The sequence below is a fragment of the Thamnophis sirtalis genome, unplaced genomic scaffold (genome assembly GCF_051295495.1).
Source record: "Thamnophis sirtalis isolate CommonGarterSnake01/CBP01778 unplaced genomic scaffold, rThaSir2_p1.2 scaffold_1, whole genome shotgun sequence".
Taxonomy (NCBI): Eukaryota; Metazoa; Chordata; class Lepidosauria; order Squamata; family Natricidae; genus Thamnophis; species Thamnophis sirtalis.
The window spans coordinates 96,399,644-96,421,498 of NW_028261381.1; the positions used below are offsets into that span (position 1 = coordinate 96,399,644).

At 38.6% G+C, this 21,855-nt stretch overlaps 1 protein-coding gene across 9 annotated transcripts in view; it reads right to left on the reverse strand.

Moving 5' to 3' along the window:
* SHANK2 (SH3 and multiple ankyrin repeat domains 2) overlaps positions 1 to 21,855 on the reverse strand; it is a 332,468-nt gene that overhangs the window by 42,126 nt on the left and 268,487 nt on the right. For 6 of the 9 annotated variants that reach the window (XM_087719456.1, XM_087719419.1, XM_087719443.1 and 3 more), the window contains 3 exons: positions 11,835 to 11,970; positions 9,715 to 9,795; positions 396 to 416 (listed from right to left, as the gene is read on the reverse strand). In XM_087719456.1, the coding sequence (XP_087575582.1) occupies positions 396 to 416; positions 9,715 to 9,795; positions 11,835 to 11,970 (238 nt within the window). The remainder of the gene's footprint in view (positions 1 to 395; positions 417 to 9,714; positions 9,796 to 11,834; positions 11,971 to 21,855) is intronic. The other 3 variants (XM_087719473.1, XM_087719449.1, XM_087719465.1) reach the window with 2 other exon arrangements.

A 21,855-nucleotide genomic window follows, 5' to 3' on the forward strand; every position in this document is an offset into this window, starting at 1 on the left:
GCATATTTTTCTATGCAAGGAGGCTCCCATTTGTAAGAAGAATATTATGTATGAAACAGTCCTAATTAGTTGCCAGATAGCACAGTAACCTTGGGGTAATGACTGGGGACAACCAGAAACGGTCTGAAACATATAAAGGGAGAGAGAGTTGGGATGAAGGAGGCAAGGCAAAAGAAGAAGAAAAATGGGATCATTTATGTCAAACAAGATTTCTCAAGGGATATAATTATTTTATACCTTTTTCAATCCATTCTCTAAATGACTAAAACCATACTGATCTATTATTTTGTGACTGATAATTTGAACCACTACATACAATTGTGTATTCTACTTTACTATAAGATGGTGCAGGAAAAAAAGTAAAAAAATAAAGAGACAAAAATGCTTCCCCTTACCCTTCTTCTTCCGTACTGAAGCTTGGAAATAGAAAAGGAATGAAAATAAATCAAAATCTGAAGAGAATAATCTTTTAATAAATGTTAAGGCTTAAGCACTAACATCGAGCTTTAGGCACTCCTACCGGTATTACTGGATGAATTGTATTTAAGAGGCATTAAAAAGTAGTTGGCTATTTCTAAAATCAATATCTAATTTCAGAAGTTAAACAGCATAGATGGGATGTTTTTTTTTGGGGGGGGGGGAATGCAATTTGAAAGAGACATTCTCAAAATACTTAGAATTTAAAGAGAAATGAACTGTAACCCTCTGATTATCAATTCCTAATTACCTTTCTGCAAATGTTCATATGATTTATGAATGAAATTGTAAATATTAAAGGGTGTCTAATAGTCAGTAAGAATGCAAAGACTTAATCGATGAGAGGTTTCCGTATAATCAGGCTATTAATTCTTAAGTCTGTGGATTCCAGCATTGGGATGCCACATGACAACTGGAAGCAGATACAGGTATCTACTCTAAAGAAACTAGCAACATGGCTGATAAAATGTCAGCACATATTCATTGTTTCACACAGAATTACCTGAAGTCCTTTCATAAATATCTACCAAGTTATTTGTGATGTTTCAAAGTATTCAGCACAGACTTTGTTTTCCAGGTCAGCGAATAGCTCCCATAGATGAATTAATTTTCAGGACAACAAAAATTAAATATTTCTAATATGTAGTGTCCAAGTAAGGGATTATCTGAAGGTCAATGGGTTCAGTGTTTTAGGGGCAAATAGAAAATAAATCCAACCACCACAATGCTTCTAGAGTTGTCTGCTGCCTAAAAGCTATAGGTATTTCTTATTATTTACACAAGAATAAATCGCTCATCAAACATGGGAGATATCTGAAGCAGTTTTAGGTGAAATAAAAAGGAAAGGGGTGTGAAAATAATGTTTTAAAAGCAGCATAACTGAAGTACATTGGAAATAACATATAGTTAGCATATGCTTTGCACTTAATCTAATTTCTAGCATTTCCACAGGGTAGAAAATGACTAATGTGTGCAGATAATCCATTGACAACAGACAAATATTCTAAGTTGGAAAAAGGTAACTTGTTTTCTTAAGCATCTTCTTTTTTTAAAAATAGTAAAATATAAAATATATATTTACAATAGTTTACTTAAGAAAGCATACTATTTTGATTAAATGATCTTTATTAAATAGATTATGGGTGCAGCTGTGCTAATTGAAGAAAATATAAAGAGTCTAAAAGAAATAAAGACCAATCTCTTTGATAAAAGAGCATCAAAGCCTTTTTTTCTCCAATTACGATCATTTTATTAGTTAATTATTAAGTAGTATATTATTATTATTCGCAACAACAGAATTGTATCACAGTGGCCAGTTGTTTCGCCGGATTTGGCATTGATTACTAGTTGGGCCCCACCCAGGGGCCTAGGACGTCGTAATGTATTTTCGTAATATGCGTGCAGATCCAAGCAGTGCGGCTTTTTGCATTTGACTGATGGAGATTTTGTCAATTTTTAACTGTTTTAAATGTAATTCCAGTGCTTTTAGAATAGCACCCAGTGTGCCAATTACCACTGGAATTACCACTGCTGGTTTGTGAATTTCGATTTTTAAGTCCTAGTATTTTGCAATTTTTTAATGTTCCTTCTCAAGCGATCCTGCTATCACCTGGTATTGCAATGTCTATGATTGTAACCTTATTTTTCTCAACCAGTGTGATGTCTGGTGTATTATGCGCCAGTATTTTGTCCGTTTGTATGCGAAAAATTAAGTAGTATATTATTATTATTATTATCATCATCATCATCATTATTATTCTTATGAATTGTATCACAGCGGCCAGTTGTTTCTCCGGATTTGGCATTGATTACTAGTCGGGCCCCACCCAGGGGCCTAGGACATCGTAACATATTATTATTATTATTATTATACAATTGTATCACAGCGGCCAGTTGTTTTGCCGGATTTGGCATTGGTTACTAGTCGGGCCCCACCCAGGGGCCTAGGACGTCGTAACGTATTTTCTTAATATGCGTGCAGATCCAAGCAGTGCGGCTTTTTGCATTTGACTGATGGTGATTTTGTCAATTTTTAACTGTTTTAAATGTAATTCCAGTGCTTTTGGAATAGCACCCAGTGTGCCAATTACCACTGGAATTACCACTGCTGGTTTGTGCCATAGTCGTTGAATTTCGATTTTTAAGTCCTGGTATCTTGCGATTTTTTCATGTTCCTTCTCGGCGACCCTGCTATCACCTGGTATTGCGATGTCTATGATTGTGACCTTATTTTTCTCAACCAGTGTGATGTCTGGTGTATTATGCGCCAGTATTTTGTCGGTTTGTATACGGAAATCCCACAAGATCTTGACCATCTGATTTTCGGTGACTTTTTCAGGCTGATGTTCCCACCAGTTTGTTGCTGTTTTAATATTATAATTTTTGCACAAATTCCAATGGATCATTTGTGCTACTGAATTGTGCCGCAATTTATAATCAGTCTGCGCGATTTTTTTACATCAGCTGAGCATGTGATCAACAGTTTCATCAGCTTCTTTGCAAAGTCTGCATTTGGCATCATCAGAGGATTTTTCTATTTTGGCCTTAATGGCATTTGTGCGGATAGCTTGTTCTTGCGCAGCCAGGATTAGTGACTCTGTTTCTTTCTTTAATGTACCTGTTGTTAACCATAACCAAGTTTGTTCACTGTCCACTTTATCTTTTATTTTTTCCAGAAATTGGCCATGCAGTGCTTTGTTCTGCCAACTCTCCATTCTTGATTTTATCACATCTTTTCTGTATTCTTGTTTCGTCTGTTGGGCCTTCAGTAGATTTTTATTCTTTACTTCGATTAATAGATGTTCTTGATTTTCTTTTAAATAATCAGCCAGTCCATGTTTTTCTTCTTCAACTGTTTGCTTCACTTGTAATAATCCTCTGCCACCTGATTTTCGGGGCAGATATAGTCTATCAGTATCACCACGTGGATGTAAACTGTAGTGCATTGTCATTAGTTTCCTGGTTTTTCGGTCCAAAAGGTCCAAATCAGCTTGTGTCCAGTTAACTATACCAGCTGTGTATCTTATAACTGGTATTGCCCAGGTATTTATGGCCTTGATTGTATTTCCACCATTCAATTTAGATTTTAAAATTTTCCTAACTCTGTTGGTGTACTCTCGCCTGACAATAGTTTTTACTTCTCCATGCTTGATGTTATCCAACTGCAGAATGCCTAAGTATTTGTAGGCTTCATTTTCTTTGCATTTAATTAATTGGCCATTGGGCATTTCAATTCCCTCACATGCAGTGATTTTGCCCTTTTTTATGGATACAGTGGCGCATTTTTCCATGCCAAACTGCATTGAAATATCGGTGCTGAATTATTATTATTTTTTATTATTTTTATTATTATGAATAATAATAATAATAATAATAATAATAATAATAATAATAATAATAATAATAATTATTATTAAAGTAACTTGGGGACTTTGCATATTATAGCTCTCTGTCAGTTAGCATATATTTCACTGTCCTTTAACATATTCTATTAATTGATATACAAATTTATACACTTTCAAAGCACCAAAGACCTGAAAACATACAGGCCAGAATCAACTACATGAATGTTATGGAATATCAACTCTACAACTAATAATGCTATGCTTTAATGGTAATTAGGAAATATCCATTGAAAGGATATGATGACATTTTCAATTGCCTATGCTATGCAAGGCAACGGCTTCTTAAGAACAGGAGGTGTCCCTGCACCCATTGCTCCTATAGCATGTATTTATTAAATACATACATACATCCACACATGTTTTCTCAGAACAATACTCAATTTGCTTCAATGATACATACAAACTAGCAAGTAAGTGTGCAGAGGATTGCAAGTTGCACGTATACTTTCAAATTCTTTACTACAGATAAGCAACCCAGACTACATTTTAATGCTACCAGATCTCGGTTACAAAAATGTATGAAACCATTAAGTGGCAGCAAAGAGATAAAGAAATGTCTAACTCATTATTGCCATTTCCATTAAAAAATATCTGGTAGTTCTAATGTTCTAATGTGTTTAGCACTATTGGCAGCATACATAGACAGTGCACATTGTGTATTCTTCTACAGCTTGATAAGAAATACCAAAATTCAATAAAGTTGCCTAAAAACCAATAAAACTTTCTCACTTGAAATTAGTTGAATTTGAATTTGCTAGGTAGTTTTAATGGTATGTAGGAAAGGACTTGGGAGATGGGACAAAGAAAAGTTGTGCAGAGATGGCCAATTAAGAGACAGCATAGTCTGCAGCTGGATAGCAGGTAGGGCAAGATGTTTAGAAGGTACCCTCCCTATTTCTTGGGCTATAAAGATAGGGGAAATTGGTGAGATAATTGCATTTTTAGACTTGCAAGAGTCTTTACAGGAAAGTAGAATTAGCTTATCTGCTCATGTTTCCTATTTAGCCTACCTAGTAAGGCTAGGGTTATTCACATCTAGCCCATAGAATTTTAAATAAATCAAAACTAGATCCATGAAGCTATAATACAAGCTTTTATCACACCGAGGAATCTTTTTGTATATAAAAATCATATTACTAAAGAAGAAAGACCATTCGTTTATATTATAGTGATCATTTTAGTATTGTTTTTATCTTTAAAAAAGTATTCAATGCTAAACTTTTAAAAGCTGATTTGAATCAGATGGGTCCATGTAGTAACATGTGCAGTGGTTATAGTTATAAATCTTCGCATCCTAAAATACTTAGGAAGTCTTTGAAAAACAATGGACTACTTTCCTTAATTCAGTTTGCATTTTTATACTAAACTTATTTTTTCCTTCCAGAAAGCTTTGAAATACTATAGATAGATCATCTACAATGATCCATATTGAAGAATATTGAGCATTATAATGTATAGCAAAACAGGGAAGGGATTGCTATAGATTGAGACTGCACAAATTTGATGGGAAACAATGTAGGAATAAAGTATAGGGATAGCCATCGGCAATCAAAGAGGGTACAAAAAAGCAAGCTGATGGGAGTTACATCACAGTTTAGTCTAGTAGTTAAAGCATCAGGCAACAAAGTGGGAGACTCTGAGTTTTAATCCTCCCTTAGTAATGAAAGCCTACTGGGCGACTTTTGGCCAGTCTCAGCCCAATTCAACACACAGAGTTGTGGTTGTGGGGAAAATAGGAGGAGGAAGGTATGTTGGATATGTTTGCCACCTTGAGTTATTTGTAAAAAATAAAAAACGCTGGATAGAAATAAATAAAATAGCTAAAATAAAATGATCTGAGTCCCAGCTCTTTGTATTATCCTGCATGAGAATCAGGGTGGATAAAAATCGATGATTTAAAAAAAAAAAAATCAGATTTTTTTCTTTAAATCAGATGTTTTTTATTTTTATCAAATTTATTTAAATAAAATGCTTTTGGGATTAAAAAACTACCTAAAGATAGTTTTCTATTTAAGATACATTAATAATTTAGTTTATTCAGCATGAAATTGAGCTTAGTTATGTAGTATAAGGCTGTGTATTCTGCAATATTTACATTTTTGGTAAACTCATTCAATGAATCCAAGCTCTCCAAGCTAAATAGGAAACCTTCATTTTGTTTGTAAATAATAATAATAATAATAATAGGCCCTGGGTGGGGCCCGACTAGTAACCAATGCCAAATCCGGCGAAACAACTGGCCGCTGTGATACAATTGTATGATAATAATAATAATAATAATAATAATAATAATAATAATAATAATAATAATAATAAATAATAATAATAATAATAATAAAAAAACATGCACTGGCTGATTATTTAAAAGAAAGTCAAGAACATCTATTAATTGAAGTAAAGAACAAAAATCTACTGAAGGCCCAACAGACGAAACAAGAATACAGAAAACATGTGATAAAATCAAGAATGGAGAGTTGGCAGAACAAAGTACTGCATGGCCAATTTCTGGAAAAAATAAAAGATAAAGTGGACAGTGAACAAACTTGGTTATGGTTAACAACAGGTACATTAAAGAAAGAAACAGAGTCACTAATCCTGGCTGCGCAAGAACAAGCTATCCGCACAAATGCCATTAAGGCCAAAATCGAAAAATCCTCTGATGATGCCAAATGCAGACTTTGCAAAGAAGTTGATGAAACTGTTGATCACATACTCAGCTGCTGTAAAAAAAATCACGCAGACTGATTATAAATTGCGGCACAATTCAGTAGCACAAATGATCCATTGGAATTTGTGCAAAAATTATAATATTAAAACAGCAACAAACTGGTGGGAACATCAGCCTGAAAAAGTCACCGAAAATCAGATGGTCAAGATCTTGTGGGATTTTCGCATACAAACAGACAAAATACTGGCGCATAATACACCAGACATCACATTGGTTGATAAAAATAAGGTCACAATCATAGACATCGCAATACCAGGTGACAGCAGGGTCGCTGAGAAGGAACATGAAAAAATCACAAAATACCAGGACTTAAAAATTGAAATTCAACGACTATGGCACAAACCAGCAGTGGTAATTCCAGTGGTAATTGGCACACTGGGTGCTATTCCAAAAGCACTGGAATTACATTTAAAACAGTTAAAAATTGACAAAATCACCATCAGTCAAATGCAAAAAGCCGCACTGCTTGGATCTGCACGCATATTACGAAAATACGTTACGATGTCCTAGGCCCCTGGGTGGGGCCCGACTAGTAACCAATGCCAAATCCGGCGAAACAACTGGTCGCTGTGATACAATTATATAATAATAATAATAATAATAATAATAATAATAATAATAATAATAATAATAATAATAATGGGTCCTAGGCCCCTGGGTGGGGCCCAACTAGTAACCAATGCCAAATCCGGCGAAACAACTGGCCGCTGTGATACAATTGTATAATAATAATTTTAACTACCAGCAAGATTGAGTCCTTACATTCAAAGAATTCCTATCATTTCAGAACCATCATGGCAGCACCTGTTAGCGGGTATCCACTGCTGCCTGCCACATCCCTGACTTTGTTGTGTCACTGCTGCATCCCAGCCATCCCATTTACGTGAATGGGACTGTCAGTGAGTCAACAGGTGGTCAGAGGGGGAGCCGCTGTGGGACAGAGATGACAGTTGCTCTTTAAAAATTATGATTTAAATCAAGTTGATTTAAATCAAGCCTTTTTACTAGTGATTTAAATTGTGATTTAAATCAAATTGATTTAAATCAAATCCACCCTGATGTGAATACAGAGGCGATCACAGCTCCATTTCAACCACTTTGCCTGTTTGCCTGTAAATGACTCTTGCCATGGCCCAAGGAAAATTGTTTCTGGACCTTAAAGGAGTTCATAAGTAGAATAATGAGATATTAAAGCAGCAGTGCAAGAAGTGAATTTCATTTAGCACTACACACTGATTTCTATAGACAGGTCAATGAATACATTCTACTCACTGCTCATATAAAAATTATGATTAATTTAGATTAGGTTGCATCTAAACTTTGTAGCTAATCAAAGTTGGGGGCAAATTTTATAAAATCATCATTTCTATTTTCCTATAATGTTTCTGCTCAGGAGACTTGGGGAATTCTTTAGAAAAGTGTGGGAGCTGAGGGATGCAGGTAGACAATGGGCCATTGCCTCTCTTCCTTCCCTAGCAAGAATCCTTAATCTCTTCTCTAAAGAGTCGTCTTGCTTATGGAAGCCTAGTTGCAAAAAGATGCAAAAAAGATGCAAAAATATTCCATGAGATGACAGGAAGACTTTTTTTCAACAACATAAAAAAGCAACTCAGTTTAAACTTCTAAGATACTTATCTGGCTTATAAAAAAAAGTCTAAAAATCTTTCACAATGGATGAAAAGAGGATATGCTGTTTTATCAACTCTTGAAAAGGATAATTAAACAATACTCCCAATAATCAAGAAATTTGATACTGACAAGATTAAAACACATCAACACTAGCATGTATAAATAGGTAATAAAACCATCCCAAAACTAAATTAAAAACAAATAATAATAAAACATTTTTTGCCTTTTGTAACATAAGAATGGTGAAGAAATTTTTAATAAATTTTATAGTCAAGAAAATTAATCCATAAAAATGTTGTACACATAATAGTAAGTTTTGTATTTGACAAATATTTTCTATATATTTTCTATTGAACTTTTTAGTTTTGTTTAAATATAATTAATTAATTACAAAAAGCTTATTTTTTAATAGATAGACTTAAATATAACTTCTTAATAATTAATAGAGATGGTTAAAATGCACCTATTTTATTTATGTATGTTCATATTAGAAGATTATGGTATTTGGTTAGTAAGAGTGAACAAGATTCTCTCAAAATGTGAATTGAGCAGCATAAGAATTTAATAAATAACATAAATAAGATCATGAAGGAAGTTATTAGGAATCAACAAATTACTCAGTAACTTTTATTGTATTTTACAAGTAAGATAACTAAACCGATTACCATGCAACTATAAAAAATGGGGAAAAAGCACTTCAAAAATACTTTTTCTTGCTAATACAAATTCCTCAAAACTTTAGTAATAAATAAGCAATTATGATTGGTTCAGAACCAAAAAAATAATAATGATAGGAAGTGTACAGTTGCTGCATTTCTGGAAGGATCCTTTCCTTTGCCTAATGGATATTCTTTCTTTGTCAGTTATTATCAGCAGAGGGAAAAGGCTACAAAAATCCCCCATAAAGCAGTTTCCCTTTTTCTTACAAGCAAATGTGTCTGATGATAACTTTGATAATCGCTTGTTAAATTTGTGCAAAAGCTTCAAATCGGCTTTGAACTGCTGATAGAGGGGATCTGAGAGCAGAAATCTGTTTCTATCCACTAATTGTATTTGAGAATCAAAGCAAAGAACCCCAATGGGAGCTACAGGTACATAGGGGGTTTTTTTTGTCAGCTTTTTAAAAACAAGGACTAACAGCTTACCTTTATCCACTAATGAGAGGCCACAGAAATTTAAAATAAAACAACATTAGATGAACTGATTAATCAAAAATACAATAAAATAAACTACAGTTTTAAGTTAGTATTTAAATTGATGATGCATATAAATGATAAATACATTCTCTTGCAGAGTTGGAAACAAGGTAGGATTATTCATGCTCATCATGCAAACATGGAGCCTCCAGAAATGCAACATTGCTATGTAATCATTGCAATCCAATGTTCAGTACAAGGTGCAGTTCACTTTCAAACAGTATAACATTGGCTTTACATCCCCATCATTGCAGCATGCTCTTTAAAAACACTTTCTTACCAAGCTCTTCAAGTTCTGAGGTCATTGACTTAGACCGCAAGGTCAGTGCAGTGGTTGGAGCCCGTTTTGGAGGTGGTGGGGCTTTGCATTAAACAGAAGGATATAGATAATAAGTAAAAGCACTGCAGAATACATTGTTCAGATTCAATTCAAAATGGCATTACTATTTAAATTAAAATTAAACTGTTTGCCTCAGTGCCCAAAAGATAAAGTTGTCTGATCTATAGCAATACCTATGAGCTACATACATAAATGTTCACAGATAAGAAACACAACACACATGGATACTAATTTAGTTCAATGAAAGCTCACAGTAGACATCTTAGACACAACAGTGTTCAAAACAAGAATATTAATTTCTAGCTATGCAAAAACTGTATGGTACTTGACTTTTTAAACAATACATTTACTATGCTGAACTCATAGTTTTATACTATTCTAGAATTGTGAGATAAAAATGCATAAATGAATCATTGTAAGCATAGCATGCTGATGCCAAAATTGGGTTATCACAAGAAGGCTTAGTGAAGCTCACATATATAACTCTGGCAATCATATGGAAAATAAGGAGATTTATGAACCGTGTACTTTCATTCAGTGGTGGGATTCAGCCAGATTGCACCACTTCAGGAGCACTGGTTGTTGGAAGAAATCATTAGGGAAGAGAACTGGTTGTTAAATTATTTGAATCCCACCACTGCTTTCATTACAACATTTAATCCTGCTCCTAGGAGTAGATAGTGAACAACAATTCTGATCAGATATATTTGTAACATAAATACAGATCAATAAATTACAAAACTGCATGGAAAAGGTAAAGAACAAATAAAAGCCACTAACCAACACTCAATTGCCAAAATGCATGGTAGTTGGCTGCAGGATTTCCTTATACAAATTATTGTCACCACTAACTCTGAGAATTGAAAGTGGAAAAGTCTTAGAAAAGCAGGGAAAGTGCCAACAGCTTGGCAAAAAAAAGTAACAGAAATTAATATGAAGATGCTGTTCTTTAATATTGCCATCTCCATACTCAATCAATAAACAATGTTGAAAGATAGCACGACATAAGAACCCCAGCTTTATTCTAGCATGAATACATGTCATTTCCAGCATTGTTCATATTATTTTATATTATGATTATTTCTACTACTACCTCCAATGATATCATACTTTCATTAAATAGAAACTCCCAATAATTATTTTTTGGTTTATTATCAAGACTAGTTATTCTTTTATAACGTATGGGCATGATTTAAAACATGTTGGGTTACTGATTGACGACATGCAACCATAAAAGCAAATGCCATATAAAGATGGTAACATGCATCTGTATTTCACAGCAATGGAACAGTTTCAAGTTAGATGTATTAATAAGAAAAAAAGACATCAAAAATACAGAGTACCTTTATTCACCTTAAGATAGTTATTTCAATATGGTTCTAATTGATTAAAAATCTGAATATATAAAAATAAAAAGTATATTTGTTGATTGAATCTATCAATCACACATTTTCTAGGTCAAAGACATCTTGAAGGATTATGATTTATTATTTATAAATCAAATAGCTAACAATTATCCCTCTTTCATGATACCCAGAAAATCTGCTACCACATTTTGCCAATCAGTAGGAATGGCCATTAACATGGAGAACCATGTATATGAAAATGTATTAGCACATGCTTTTGATGGATTGCAACAAAACCTAATTGGATTCAGACATAAAGGTATTAACTCTCTTTTATCTCAGAAAGATACTTAGCAATGCTGGAATTACTTCCTTATGGAACAATTTCATATCCATCCTGGCAACGTGTGTAAATTGTTTCATTCGTTCAGAATCTAATAGCACATTGCAGGAGTATAGTAATAAATTATAAAATTAGTCTCTACCCAATTATCTCACATACACATACAGAGGCACTTCAGGAGCAATGATAACACCAGAAGTATCAGTGTCCTCACCACTGGAAATCTATCTTAAAAGAACCTTGCATTCTTGAATGCGGACATTCATCTTTTCCTTTAATTAACGATTACCTGAATGTCAGAAAATGGAATGGTATACCAGATTCTTTTATGAAGAAGCATCTGAAACAATTAAAATCATAAAAGACAGTACCTTTCTTTCTGGCTGTGTCATCTGGATCTAGATTTCTGGTTACTGTGACAACTTTAAGAACTAAGTGATTGCCTCCTTGTCGGATCATGTTCACCACCTGCCTGTGGCCAACCTTGACTACATTTTCATTATTAACCTGTAGACAAAAAAGAATGAGATGGAATGAATGTAAACAAAATAATTCATATTAAAGTCACAAGGCAAAAGTCTGTTTTCATTTTTGTGAATTCTCATACAAATTAATTTAATTCTAGACTAATGTGAGGATCAAAACTTGTTACGCGACACCAAATTCTCCTATGAAATCAGCATTTCAAAATTATTCTGAGGAGAAAGACATGTTAAAACACATCTGTGAAGAATACACTGAATTGAAGATGTATAGGACAGGAGAAAAGCACATCCATAAATAATGTTTGCCCAGAACCATAGAGTGCACCCCTAGAGGGGCCGTTGCTGGAAAAATCGGAAGCCAAGTTCCAGAGTTTGGAAGCCGGAGAAGAAGTTATGCTCGAAATGTGGCGGTGGTGGCGAAAGTGGCGACAGTGCCCTGGCCCTGCAGGGAGAGCTGGGCCAGGGCATGGTAAGGCTGGTAGGCATGTGAGCTGGGGGTGGAACAGGCGCTCACGCAACCACCTTCTCCAGCCGGGCAGAGCTCCATGCATTGACCTAGGGGGTATCCCGAATGTGCCAAGCCATGGGAGCTGGGGGGGGGGTGGTGGGCAGAGCGCCATGTGTCTTGGCGCCTTAGGGATACCACCTAGGTCAGTGAATGGCGCTCTGCCTGGCTGGAAAGGGGGTTTGTCAGGCGGCTGTTCGTGAGCGTGGTCACCTCATGGTTGCTTCACCCCTGAGGCTGTGCCCGGCTCACTCGCAAGGGAGTAGCCACCCAGCAACCCCAAAACAATAAGCTCTCCCCTGATAATAAGGCCCAAGCCATATTTTGTGGGTCAAAAGAAAATAAGACCCTGTCTTATTTTTGGGGAAAACGGTATGTACGGTATATATAATGCAGGTAGTCCTTGCTTAACAACTATTTATTTATTGAACTTCAAAATTACAGCAATGTTGAATGAATGATAGTTGCAGCCAGATCTCAAATGTATGGCCATTGTAGTGCGCCATGGTCGTATTATCAAAATTCTGGTGCTTGGCAACTTGCAACTGCCTTGGCCAATGGCCAGTCATTCTTCATCAACAGTGAAAGGAAGAAGTTGGTCAAGATCAGCTGGGGGTGGCAAGTATAGGCAACAGAGTATAGGGTGTCTAAAAGGGAAGGAATGGAAGGAAAGATGGAGGAAGTTGAAATGGGGAGCATGCCAGGGTAGAAAAAATATGAGGCCTTCACCTACCAACTGCAACTGGGATTACCAAAACTGCTGTTGCTAAGTGGTGTTGTCACAGGACTCAAGATTGTTGGTTGAGCAACCAGGGCCAGCAATTGAAAGAGCATTAGAAGAAAAGTTGTGTACCCATTGCAAATATACAAAGATTGAAAACAAATAAATAATTATCTGTTATTACAAATCAAATCCAACAAGAAAAGTATGTTTGAAAAGAATGAACCAGTTCTTTTGATGGAAAGAACAACATCCAGAATCAGACATACAGGTGTTCCCCAATTGACAATCTCAATTGGGCCAATAATTTTGGTCATACGTTATTGCAGTCATTAACAATGGGGGGACGTTGCTTGTGACTGCCTTGTTCAATGATTGCAATCCTGGCCTTCCCACTTGCAGGTGTTAAGAGACAGCATAGGTCATAACATATGTAAGGAAAGAACTGTTTGCTACTGGAGGGCAAACGGTTGCCCTCTGTGCACAGAAGGGAATTCCTGTGCTGGGCCAGATAAATTAGGCAGTTCCCTTCTTGTGTATGGAGGGGTACCACCACGCTGGGCTAGAGAAAGAAAGCTTGGAGAGTTGAAGAGTTTGGATTAATTACAAGAAGGCATTCAACTTCAATCCACATGATTGGATAATCAAATGCCTAGAAATTATAGGAGTCACTAGAAACATCATAAACTTTATACAAAGATCAATGTCACAACTGAAGTCATAGTTGCTGGTCAATTGTGATAGACTGGAACAGGTTACTATCAAGAGTGAGGCCAAAGCTATCAAATATCAAAACATCTGCCATGCTATCCCATTTTCTTTACCTAGACAATCTGAAGCTGCATGGAAATACATTATGTGAAAGAGTAATTGCTCAACACTATCCATGTATACAGTCAAAATATTGCAATGGAATTTGGATTGGACATATGTGCCACCCTCACCACCAAGAAGAAAAATAGTGAGCACTGAAGGAATAAAGATGCCTTATGGATACAGTATCAAGAGTCTGGATGAAATCACTACCAATTTCTGGACAACCTTCAAGCTGCCAATATCAAGCACATTGAAGAAAAGAAGGTTAGATTTGAATATTTCATGAGAGTGATGAAGAGTTTAATATCCAAACTCAGCAGTGGAAATATCAAGGCAATTAACACCCGGGCAATTTCAATCATTAGATACAGGGCTCGAATTCGACTCAACGGTCATAACAGGGAGAGGCAGATATGGCGGGGACTTTAGGGCTGGCCATTATCGGGGAAGGAGGGTTCGCTATATCACAGAGATCCCTCCTTCCGGCCCTATGAGTCCCACTCCAAGGTCAGATGGCGTGAGCGATCAGGACCCTGGTCTCAGGCTGCTGTCGCTAAATGCCAGGTCTGTTACTCATAAGGCTCCCCTCGTCCGGGACTTGATTGTAGACGAGGGGGCAGACCTGGCATGTATTACTGAGACATGGCTGGGCACGGAGGGAGGAGTCCCCCTCGTAGAACTGTGCCCAGACGGGTTTCAGGTGCTTCATCAGCCGAGAGCCCAGGGAAGGGGTGGCGGTGTGGCTATTGTAGTCCGGGAGTCTTTAGTTCCTCGTAGGATCCCTGCTCCGGAGCTTGCCGGGTGTGAGTCCCTACTAGTGAAGTTGGACCTCAAGGGTCAAGCGGGTTTGCTGCTAACGTACCTGCCTCCCAACTGCGTTGCAGCGGCCCTCCCTGCGCTCCTCGAGTCAATAGCCGAGCTAGCAATTGAGTTCCCTAGACTAATGGTTCTGGGGGACTTCAATCTGCCTTCGCTCGGTGAACACTCTGACGGAGCGCAGGAGTTCATGGCCTCCATGACAGCCATGGGCCTGACCCAGGTAATTCGAGGCCCTACCCACTTGGCGGGACATACACTCGACCTCGTATTCCTCTCGGAGCAGTGGAGTTATGATCTTGGTCTGAGGGGAAATGAGACCATTCCCCTGTCGTGGTCAGACCACTACCTACTGAGGCTAGACTTCCGGAGGCCAAACCCCCACCATGGGGAGGAGGAACCGACCAGGTGGTTCCGCCCCAGGCGACTGATGGACCCTGTTAGGTTCCAGACGGAGCTTGGGGTCATTCCAGATGCTCTCGCCCACAGTTCGGCGGAGACTATTGCTGCGGCCTGGCACTCGGCGGCATCAGAGTCTCTGGACCGAATTGCGCCACTACGGCCCCTCCGGGTCAGCGGCTCGCGGAGACCCCCTTGGTTCACCGAGGAGCTCCGCGAGATAAAGCGCCGGAGGAGACGCCTAGAGCACCAGTGGAGGTCCGACAGGTCCGTATCGAACCGAGCACTGTTGACAGCTTGCACCAAGGAGTATATTTGGGCATTGAGAACCGCCAAAAGATCACACATTGCCTCCTTGGTAGCGTCCGCCGAGTCTCGCCCAGCCGCCCTGTTTAGGATAACCCGCTCCCTCCTAAATAGGAGGGAGACGGGGAACCCCCTGCAGGGTAAGGCTGAGGAATATAGTCAGTTCTTGGCGGACAAAGTTGCTCGGTTTCGATCGGAACTGGACTCCACCCCCGCAGATCCAGCCGGGACACAGGGGAATAACTTGGTAGACCATCTCTGGGTTGAGTTTCAGGATGTTGCCTCTGGGGATGTGGACAAGGCTATGCGAGCTATGAGTTCCTCCACCTGTATACTGGACCCGTGTCCCTCTTGGCTGACTGCCAACAGCAGAGAGGTGACACGAGGCTGGATCCAGGCGGTTGTTACCGCCTCTCTTCGGGAGGGACACCTCCCCACCGCGCTTAAGGCGGCGGTGGTGAGGCCCCTCCTGAAGAAACCGTCTTTGGATCCAGCAGTTCTTAACAACTATCGTCCAGTCTCCAACCTCCCCTTTCTGGGGAAGGTTGTTGAGAAGGTGGTGGCCTTACAGCTTCAGCGTACCTTGGAGGAAGCTAACTATCTTGACCCCTTCCAGTCTGGCTTCAGGCCCGGTTACAGCACTGAAACCGCTTTGGTCGCATTGACCGATGATCTCTGGAGAGCCAGAGATGGAGGCCACGCGTCCATCCTGGTTCTCCTCGACCTCTCAGCGGCTTTCGATACCATCGACCATGGTATCCTTCTGCGACGACTGCGGGAGGTGGGGGTGGGCGGCACTGTTTTACAGTGGTTCTCCTCCTACCTCTCGGACAGGTCGCAGTCGGTGTTGGTGGGGAGGGAGAGATCGTCCCCGAGGCCCCTAACCTATGGGGTGCCGCAGGGCTCGGTTCTGTCCCCCCTGCTATTTAACATATACATGAAACCGCTGGGCGAGATCATTCGGAGGCACGGGATTAAGTACCACCAATATGCGGACGATACGCAGTTGTATCTGTCCGCCCCGTGCCAACTCAATGAAGCGGTGGACATGATGAGCCGGGGCCTTGAGGCTGTTAAAGACTGGATGAGAGCTAACAAACTGGTACTCATCCCGGAAAAGACCGAGTGGCTGTTGTGTTTTCCTCCCAAAAATTTGGTTAACGTTCCATCAATCAGGCTGGGGGGGGGAATTTATACCCCTCAGACAGGATCCGCAAATTGGGAGTCCTCCTGGATCCACAGCTGAGTTTTGACCACCACTTGTCGGCTGTGACCAGGGGGGCATTTACCCAGGTTCGCCTGGTGCGCCAGTTGCGGCCCTACCTGAACCGGGAGGCTCTCACAACAGTCACTCGAGCCCTTGTGATCTCTAGGCTGGAATACTGCAATGTGCTCTACATGGGGCTGCCCTTGAAGAGCATCCGGCGACTTCAGCTAGTTCAGAACGCAGCCGCGCGAGTGATCATGGGCGCACCACGGTTCGCCCATATAACACCAATCCTCCGTGAGCTGCGCTGGCTACCGGTTGATCGTCGGGTGCACTTCAAGGTCCTACTTACCACCTATAAAGCGCTCCATGGTAGTGGATCTGACTATTTGAGAGACCGCCTTCTGCCAATTAGCTCCCTGCGTCCCATCAGATCGCACAGAGTAGGCCTCCTCCGAATTCCATCCGCCAGTCAGTGCCGACTGGCGACTACGCGGAGGAGAGCCTTCTCAGTTGCAGCTCCGACATTATGGAACAACCTCCCCGTGGAGATTCGTACCCTCACCACAGTCCAGGCCTTCCGCACAGCCCTCAAGATCTGGCTATCCCGTCAGGCCTGGGGATAGGATTACTCTCACCCCGCCCGAATGTTGAGTGAATGTTGTGTTTTTATGGATAATTTTCTTTTATTCACGATTCTTTTTCTTTTAAGTCTTGTCTTGCACTCCCTTCCCCTCATTGTTGTAAGCCGCCCTGAGTCCCCTCAGGGAAAAGGGCGGCATATAAATCCTCAATAAAATCCTAAAAAAATCCTAAAAAAATCAACCAGAACTAAAAACCCCAGATAGGAAGACCAAATAAATAATGATAATGAATCATGGCCTTGATGCACACAGCAATGTTGATAGACTCTATTTATCAAAGAAAATATGTGGGCATGGCATGGTGGAAGTACACCAGATTGTTGAAGAGGGGAAAAAAAGCATTGGAAGAATATCAGAAGGACAGTTAAAAATATGCACCGAAACTAATATACCATGAAAACTTACTGAATATCAAAGGAATTCCTTGCCACTAGCATATAAGAAAGATAAAGTGAAGAATAAAAAATAGACATGCAAAGAGAAAGTATTACATGACCAGTACATTAAAAAGAAAAACACTAGCAGGCAAAGTAGATAACAGCAAGACAATGACTAATAGCAGAAAGGTTGAAGAAAGAGATAAAGGGACTAATTGTGGCTGCACAAAACCAAACCTTCATAACTAATGCATACAAACCCAAAGCTGAGACAAGGACAGACAGCAAATTGTAATTGTAATTTAATAAATTTATATGCCGCCCAATCCCGTAGGACTCCGGGCAGCCACCTCTGCAAAGAAGCTAAAGAAACAGAGGACCAACTAATTAGCTTCTGCAACAAAAGCTCACAAACAACAGCATGACCAAATAGCAACAATGGTACATTGGAATATCTGCAAGAAATATCATTTGCCTACGAGCAAGAAGTAGTAGGACTACAAAATAGACAAAGTGATAGGAAATGACAAAGTACTCTGGGACTGTACAATTCAAACAGATAAGCATCTGCCACATGATACCCCAGACTTAACAACTGTTCATAAGACAGACAAAAAAGTCTGTAACACTTAACGAGTCACGTGACACCAGGGAGGGGAAATGGCTACTTGGGCCCCCCTTTTGTATATTATCACTTAGGGGTGTACTCACTTTTGTTGCAAGAAGTTTAGACATTAATGGCTGTGTGTTGCATTATTTTGAGGGGACAGCACATTTACACTGTTATACAAGCTGTGTACTCACTATTTTACATTGTAGCCAAGTCATTTCTTCAGTGTTGACACATAAAAAGATATACTTAAATATTTACAAAATATGAGGATGTGTACTCACTTCTGTGATATACTGTATGCACATGAATTGTACTGCACCTGAAGTTTGGGTTTCCCCAGTGGTGGGATTCAATTTTTTTTACTACCGGTTCTGTGGGCGTAACTTGGTGGGTGTGGCATGGCTTGGTGGGCATGACTTGGTGGGCATGGTGGAGGAAGGATACTGTAAAATCTCCATTATCTCCTGATCAGCTGGGGCTTGGGCGGCCGAGAATAGATGTGGGTGGGGCCAGTCAGAGGTGGTATTTACCAGTTCTCCAAACTACTCAAAATTCCCGCTACTGGTTCTCCAGAACTGGTCAGAACCTGCTGAATACCACCTCCAGTTTGCCCAAATATAACGGTTTCAAAAAATAAATATTTATTAGGCAATTCAAAAACCCACTAAGTCATCATTTAAGTGATATTTCCTTACCTAAACAGAGAAACAGAAAGACTATGGGTGGGAAAAAGCCTTCCTTGCCCTTCCTCTCCCCTCCCCTCCTTTCTCTTCCTTTTGCAGCAGACAGCTAAGAGGCTGCTGCTGGGGAGGGAGTGGGGATTGCCAGACTGGCTGGAAAATTGTCACAGAATGGTGAAAATGAGGAACGTGAATGTAGCAAAAACCCTGCAGTACAACAGTGGCTAGAACACTAAAACCACCACCACACTTCCCCACATTTCATTTCCTTGGGAGTTGTGAGTTACTGATTTTGGATGCATTGTGTAAGTTAGCCCATTTGAGGGACAATTTATTGTCCTATGATGAACCATTTCATCCAGTTAAAGATAATGAAAATAAGAGTTTTAATAGTATATACAGTAGATAGTTGGTCTACATATTTTTTAGATAGATATGCTTAATATATTCATCTGGTTGAAGATTTTTATTACTTTGAGGTTTTTGTTCATTATGAATATTGATTTGATTTTCAAGTGCTAAATTGATAAAGGATCACTTTTTTATATACAATATATTTTTTAAAGTATTCAGACTCTCAGACTCATACATGCATACCAATATAGTTATAATGTTAATTAACAGGCATGACAGAAAATGAACAAACTCTTCCAATTAATTTTTTTAAAACTATGTAACAAAAAATGAATATACAGGGAGAATGTTTTACACTTAACCAAAAATTTGAAGGCAGAATTACACTTTTTATATTTTCTGAACATGGAATGCAAACATCTAACTTTGAAGCCCAACCTGAGTTTCAATAGCAATCTCTATTGCTTCCACATCTAAGATTTGACTGGAAGAAAAAATGTTACTAAGAATGTTTGTTTATTGTTTCCATGGTCTGTTCTCTGTATTATTCTTCATGTTTTCACCTTTGGCTCTTTGGTATTATCTCAAATATTTTGTTTGTTGAGCAAGGTATTTTTTAATTAACCTTGCAATCTTCTTACCAGGTTAACAGTGTCTTGAATATTTTTATTGGCAGTACACTATATACTTTTTGTTCTTTTTGACAGTATACTGTATAATTGTACATGTTATTTAGACAACATGGAATGTACTTGTATCCTTAATAAGATGTAGCTTGTCTGTCTGTCTGTCTTTCCAGCCAGCCATCCCTGAAAGGTCATTCTTCTTGAGGAAAACATGACAAAAATCCAGTAAGCCTTACAACTGCTGTCGCATTATTTAATCTGCTTGATCAACAAAAAATAGATCCACGGAGGTTAGGCATTTGAAATAAATTATTCTAATTACCATTACTATTCAAGTATATGCTCAAATAATGCAGGTAGTTGGCGATTAGTAACCACAATTGGGCCTTGTATTTCTGTCATTAAGTGAATCACTAAGTGGGAAATCACACAACTGCGATTGTGTTTCCCTTTTCAGAATTTATAAGACTAATCAATTTCACAACTTCAATTTTTGTTTGCCTCTTAATGATTTTACTTTACTTTCCCTTGGCTTTCCCGTCCACTCCCCCGCCCTTCAGAATGTTCACCTCAATACTTGGATAATTAGCAGGAAGGAAATTAATGGTTGTTTTTGCATTCATTGGAGAGGAAAGGATTATAAGAGAGTGAGCAGGCACACAATGGAGAATACACATCTAAAGGAAACATGGGGTAGCGCTGCCAGCCTTGAGCATGCCACACAAACAGTCTGGTGCATTTCCTCAAAGGAACAGATGACTTGTACAACATGGTGTTGAAAGAAATTGCTGACACTATTTCAGGAAAATGATCTAAAACTTTAAAAACACTTGGGAAATGGGAGAGAAAATGGACTAGAAAATCAGAGCCCCAAAAAGTCCTGCCGAGATTTCTGCACCAATTTTATTGAAGATTATGTTGTACAGATAAAACTAATACAATCTACAAAATATGAAATATATATAAAAAGGAAAAGTTTTTGTTAGAGAAAAAGTTCCCTCAAAACGAATTCCTGACATCTGCTTTCTCATACTCTCTTTGCTTCTTCTCTCAGAATTGTTGGAGTCTTTAAAAACTCCCTTTTGTAATTCCACTATAAAATGGAATATCCATTTTGTAATATCCGCATCATGGTTCATATTCTCACTATCTCTCCTCACAAAATCCTTGACAGCTTCAACAAATTACTTTTGTAAATCCATTGAAGAGAAGCTATTCATAACACTTTTCTGAAATATTTGTGTCTTTTAAATTATTAAATTATTAGTCATTTTCATTTGTACATCCATTGTTCAGTATCATTTTTTAAATCCATTTTGCAGTATCACATTCAAATCAATTTCAGTTTTATTCAATGGAACTTGTTCCTCTTCAGCAACACTTTCTGATTTTTCCATAATAGCAGATACCTTTATAGTTATTTCCTGAGCCCATTTATCAGAGATTTCTCTTAAAGAAGCCATTGATACATTTATTTCCTCTAATGCACTCAATGTCCAATATTCAAGTAGCCTTAATAGTTGTTCCCAAACATAAACAAAATTTCTCACAAAAAATATTACTTAAATTAACTTCAGAGTCTTAAATCAAATTCATTTGATCTTTTGAACCATTTAAAACTTTCTAAAACCAACACTAATCCTTTTACTGTATTATTCCAAAAACATTTTAAAACAAAGCTTTAAACATATACTCAGCAAGCCAGTCAACAAGTCAGCAAGTCTATTCCCATGATGGCAAACCTATGGAGCCACAATTGCCGGCACGGCAGGCTTCAGCTCCGGCGTGCATGTGTGTGCAGGCCAGCTGATTTTCAGCCTTCTGGAGGGCCAGGGGAGACCAT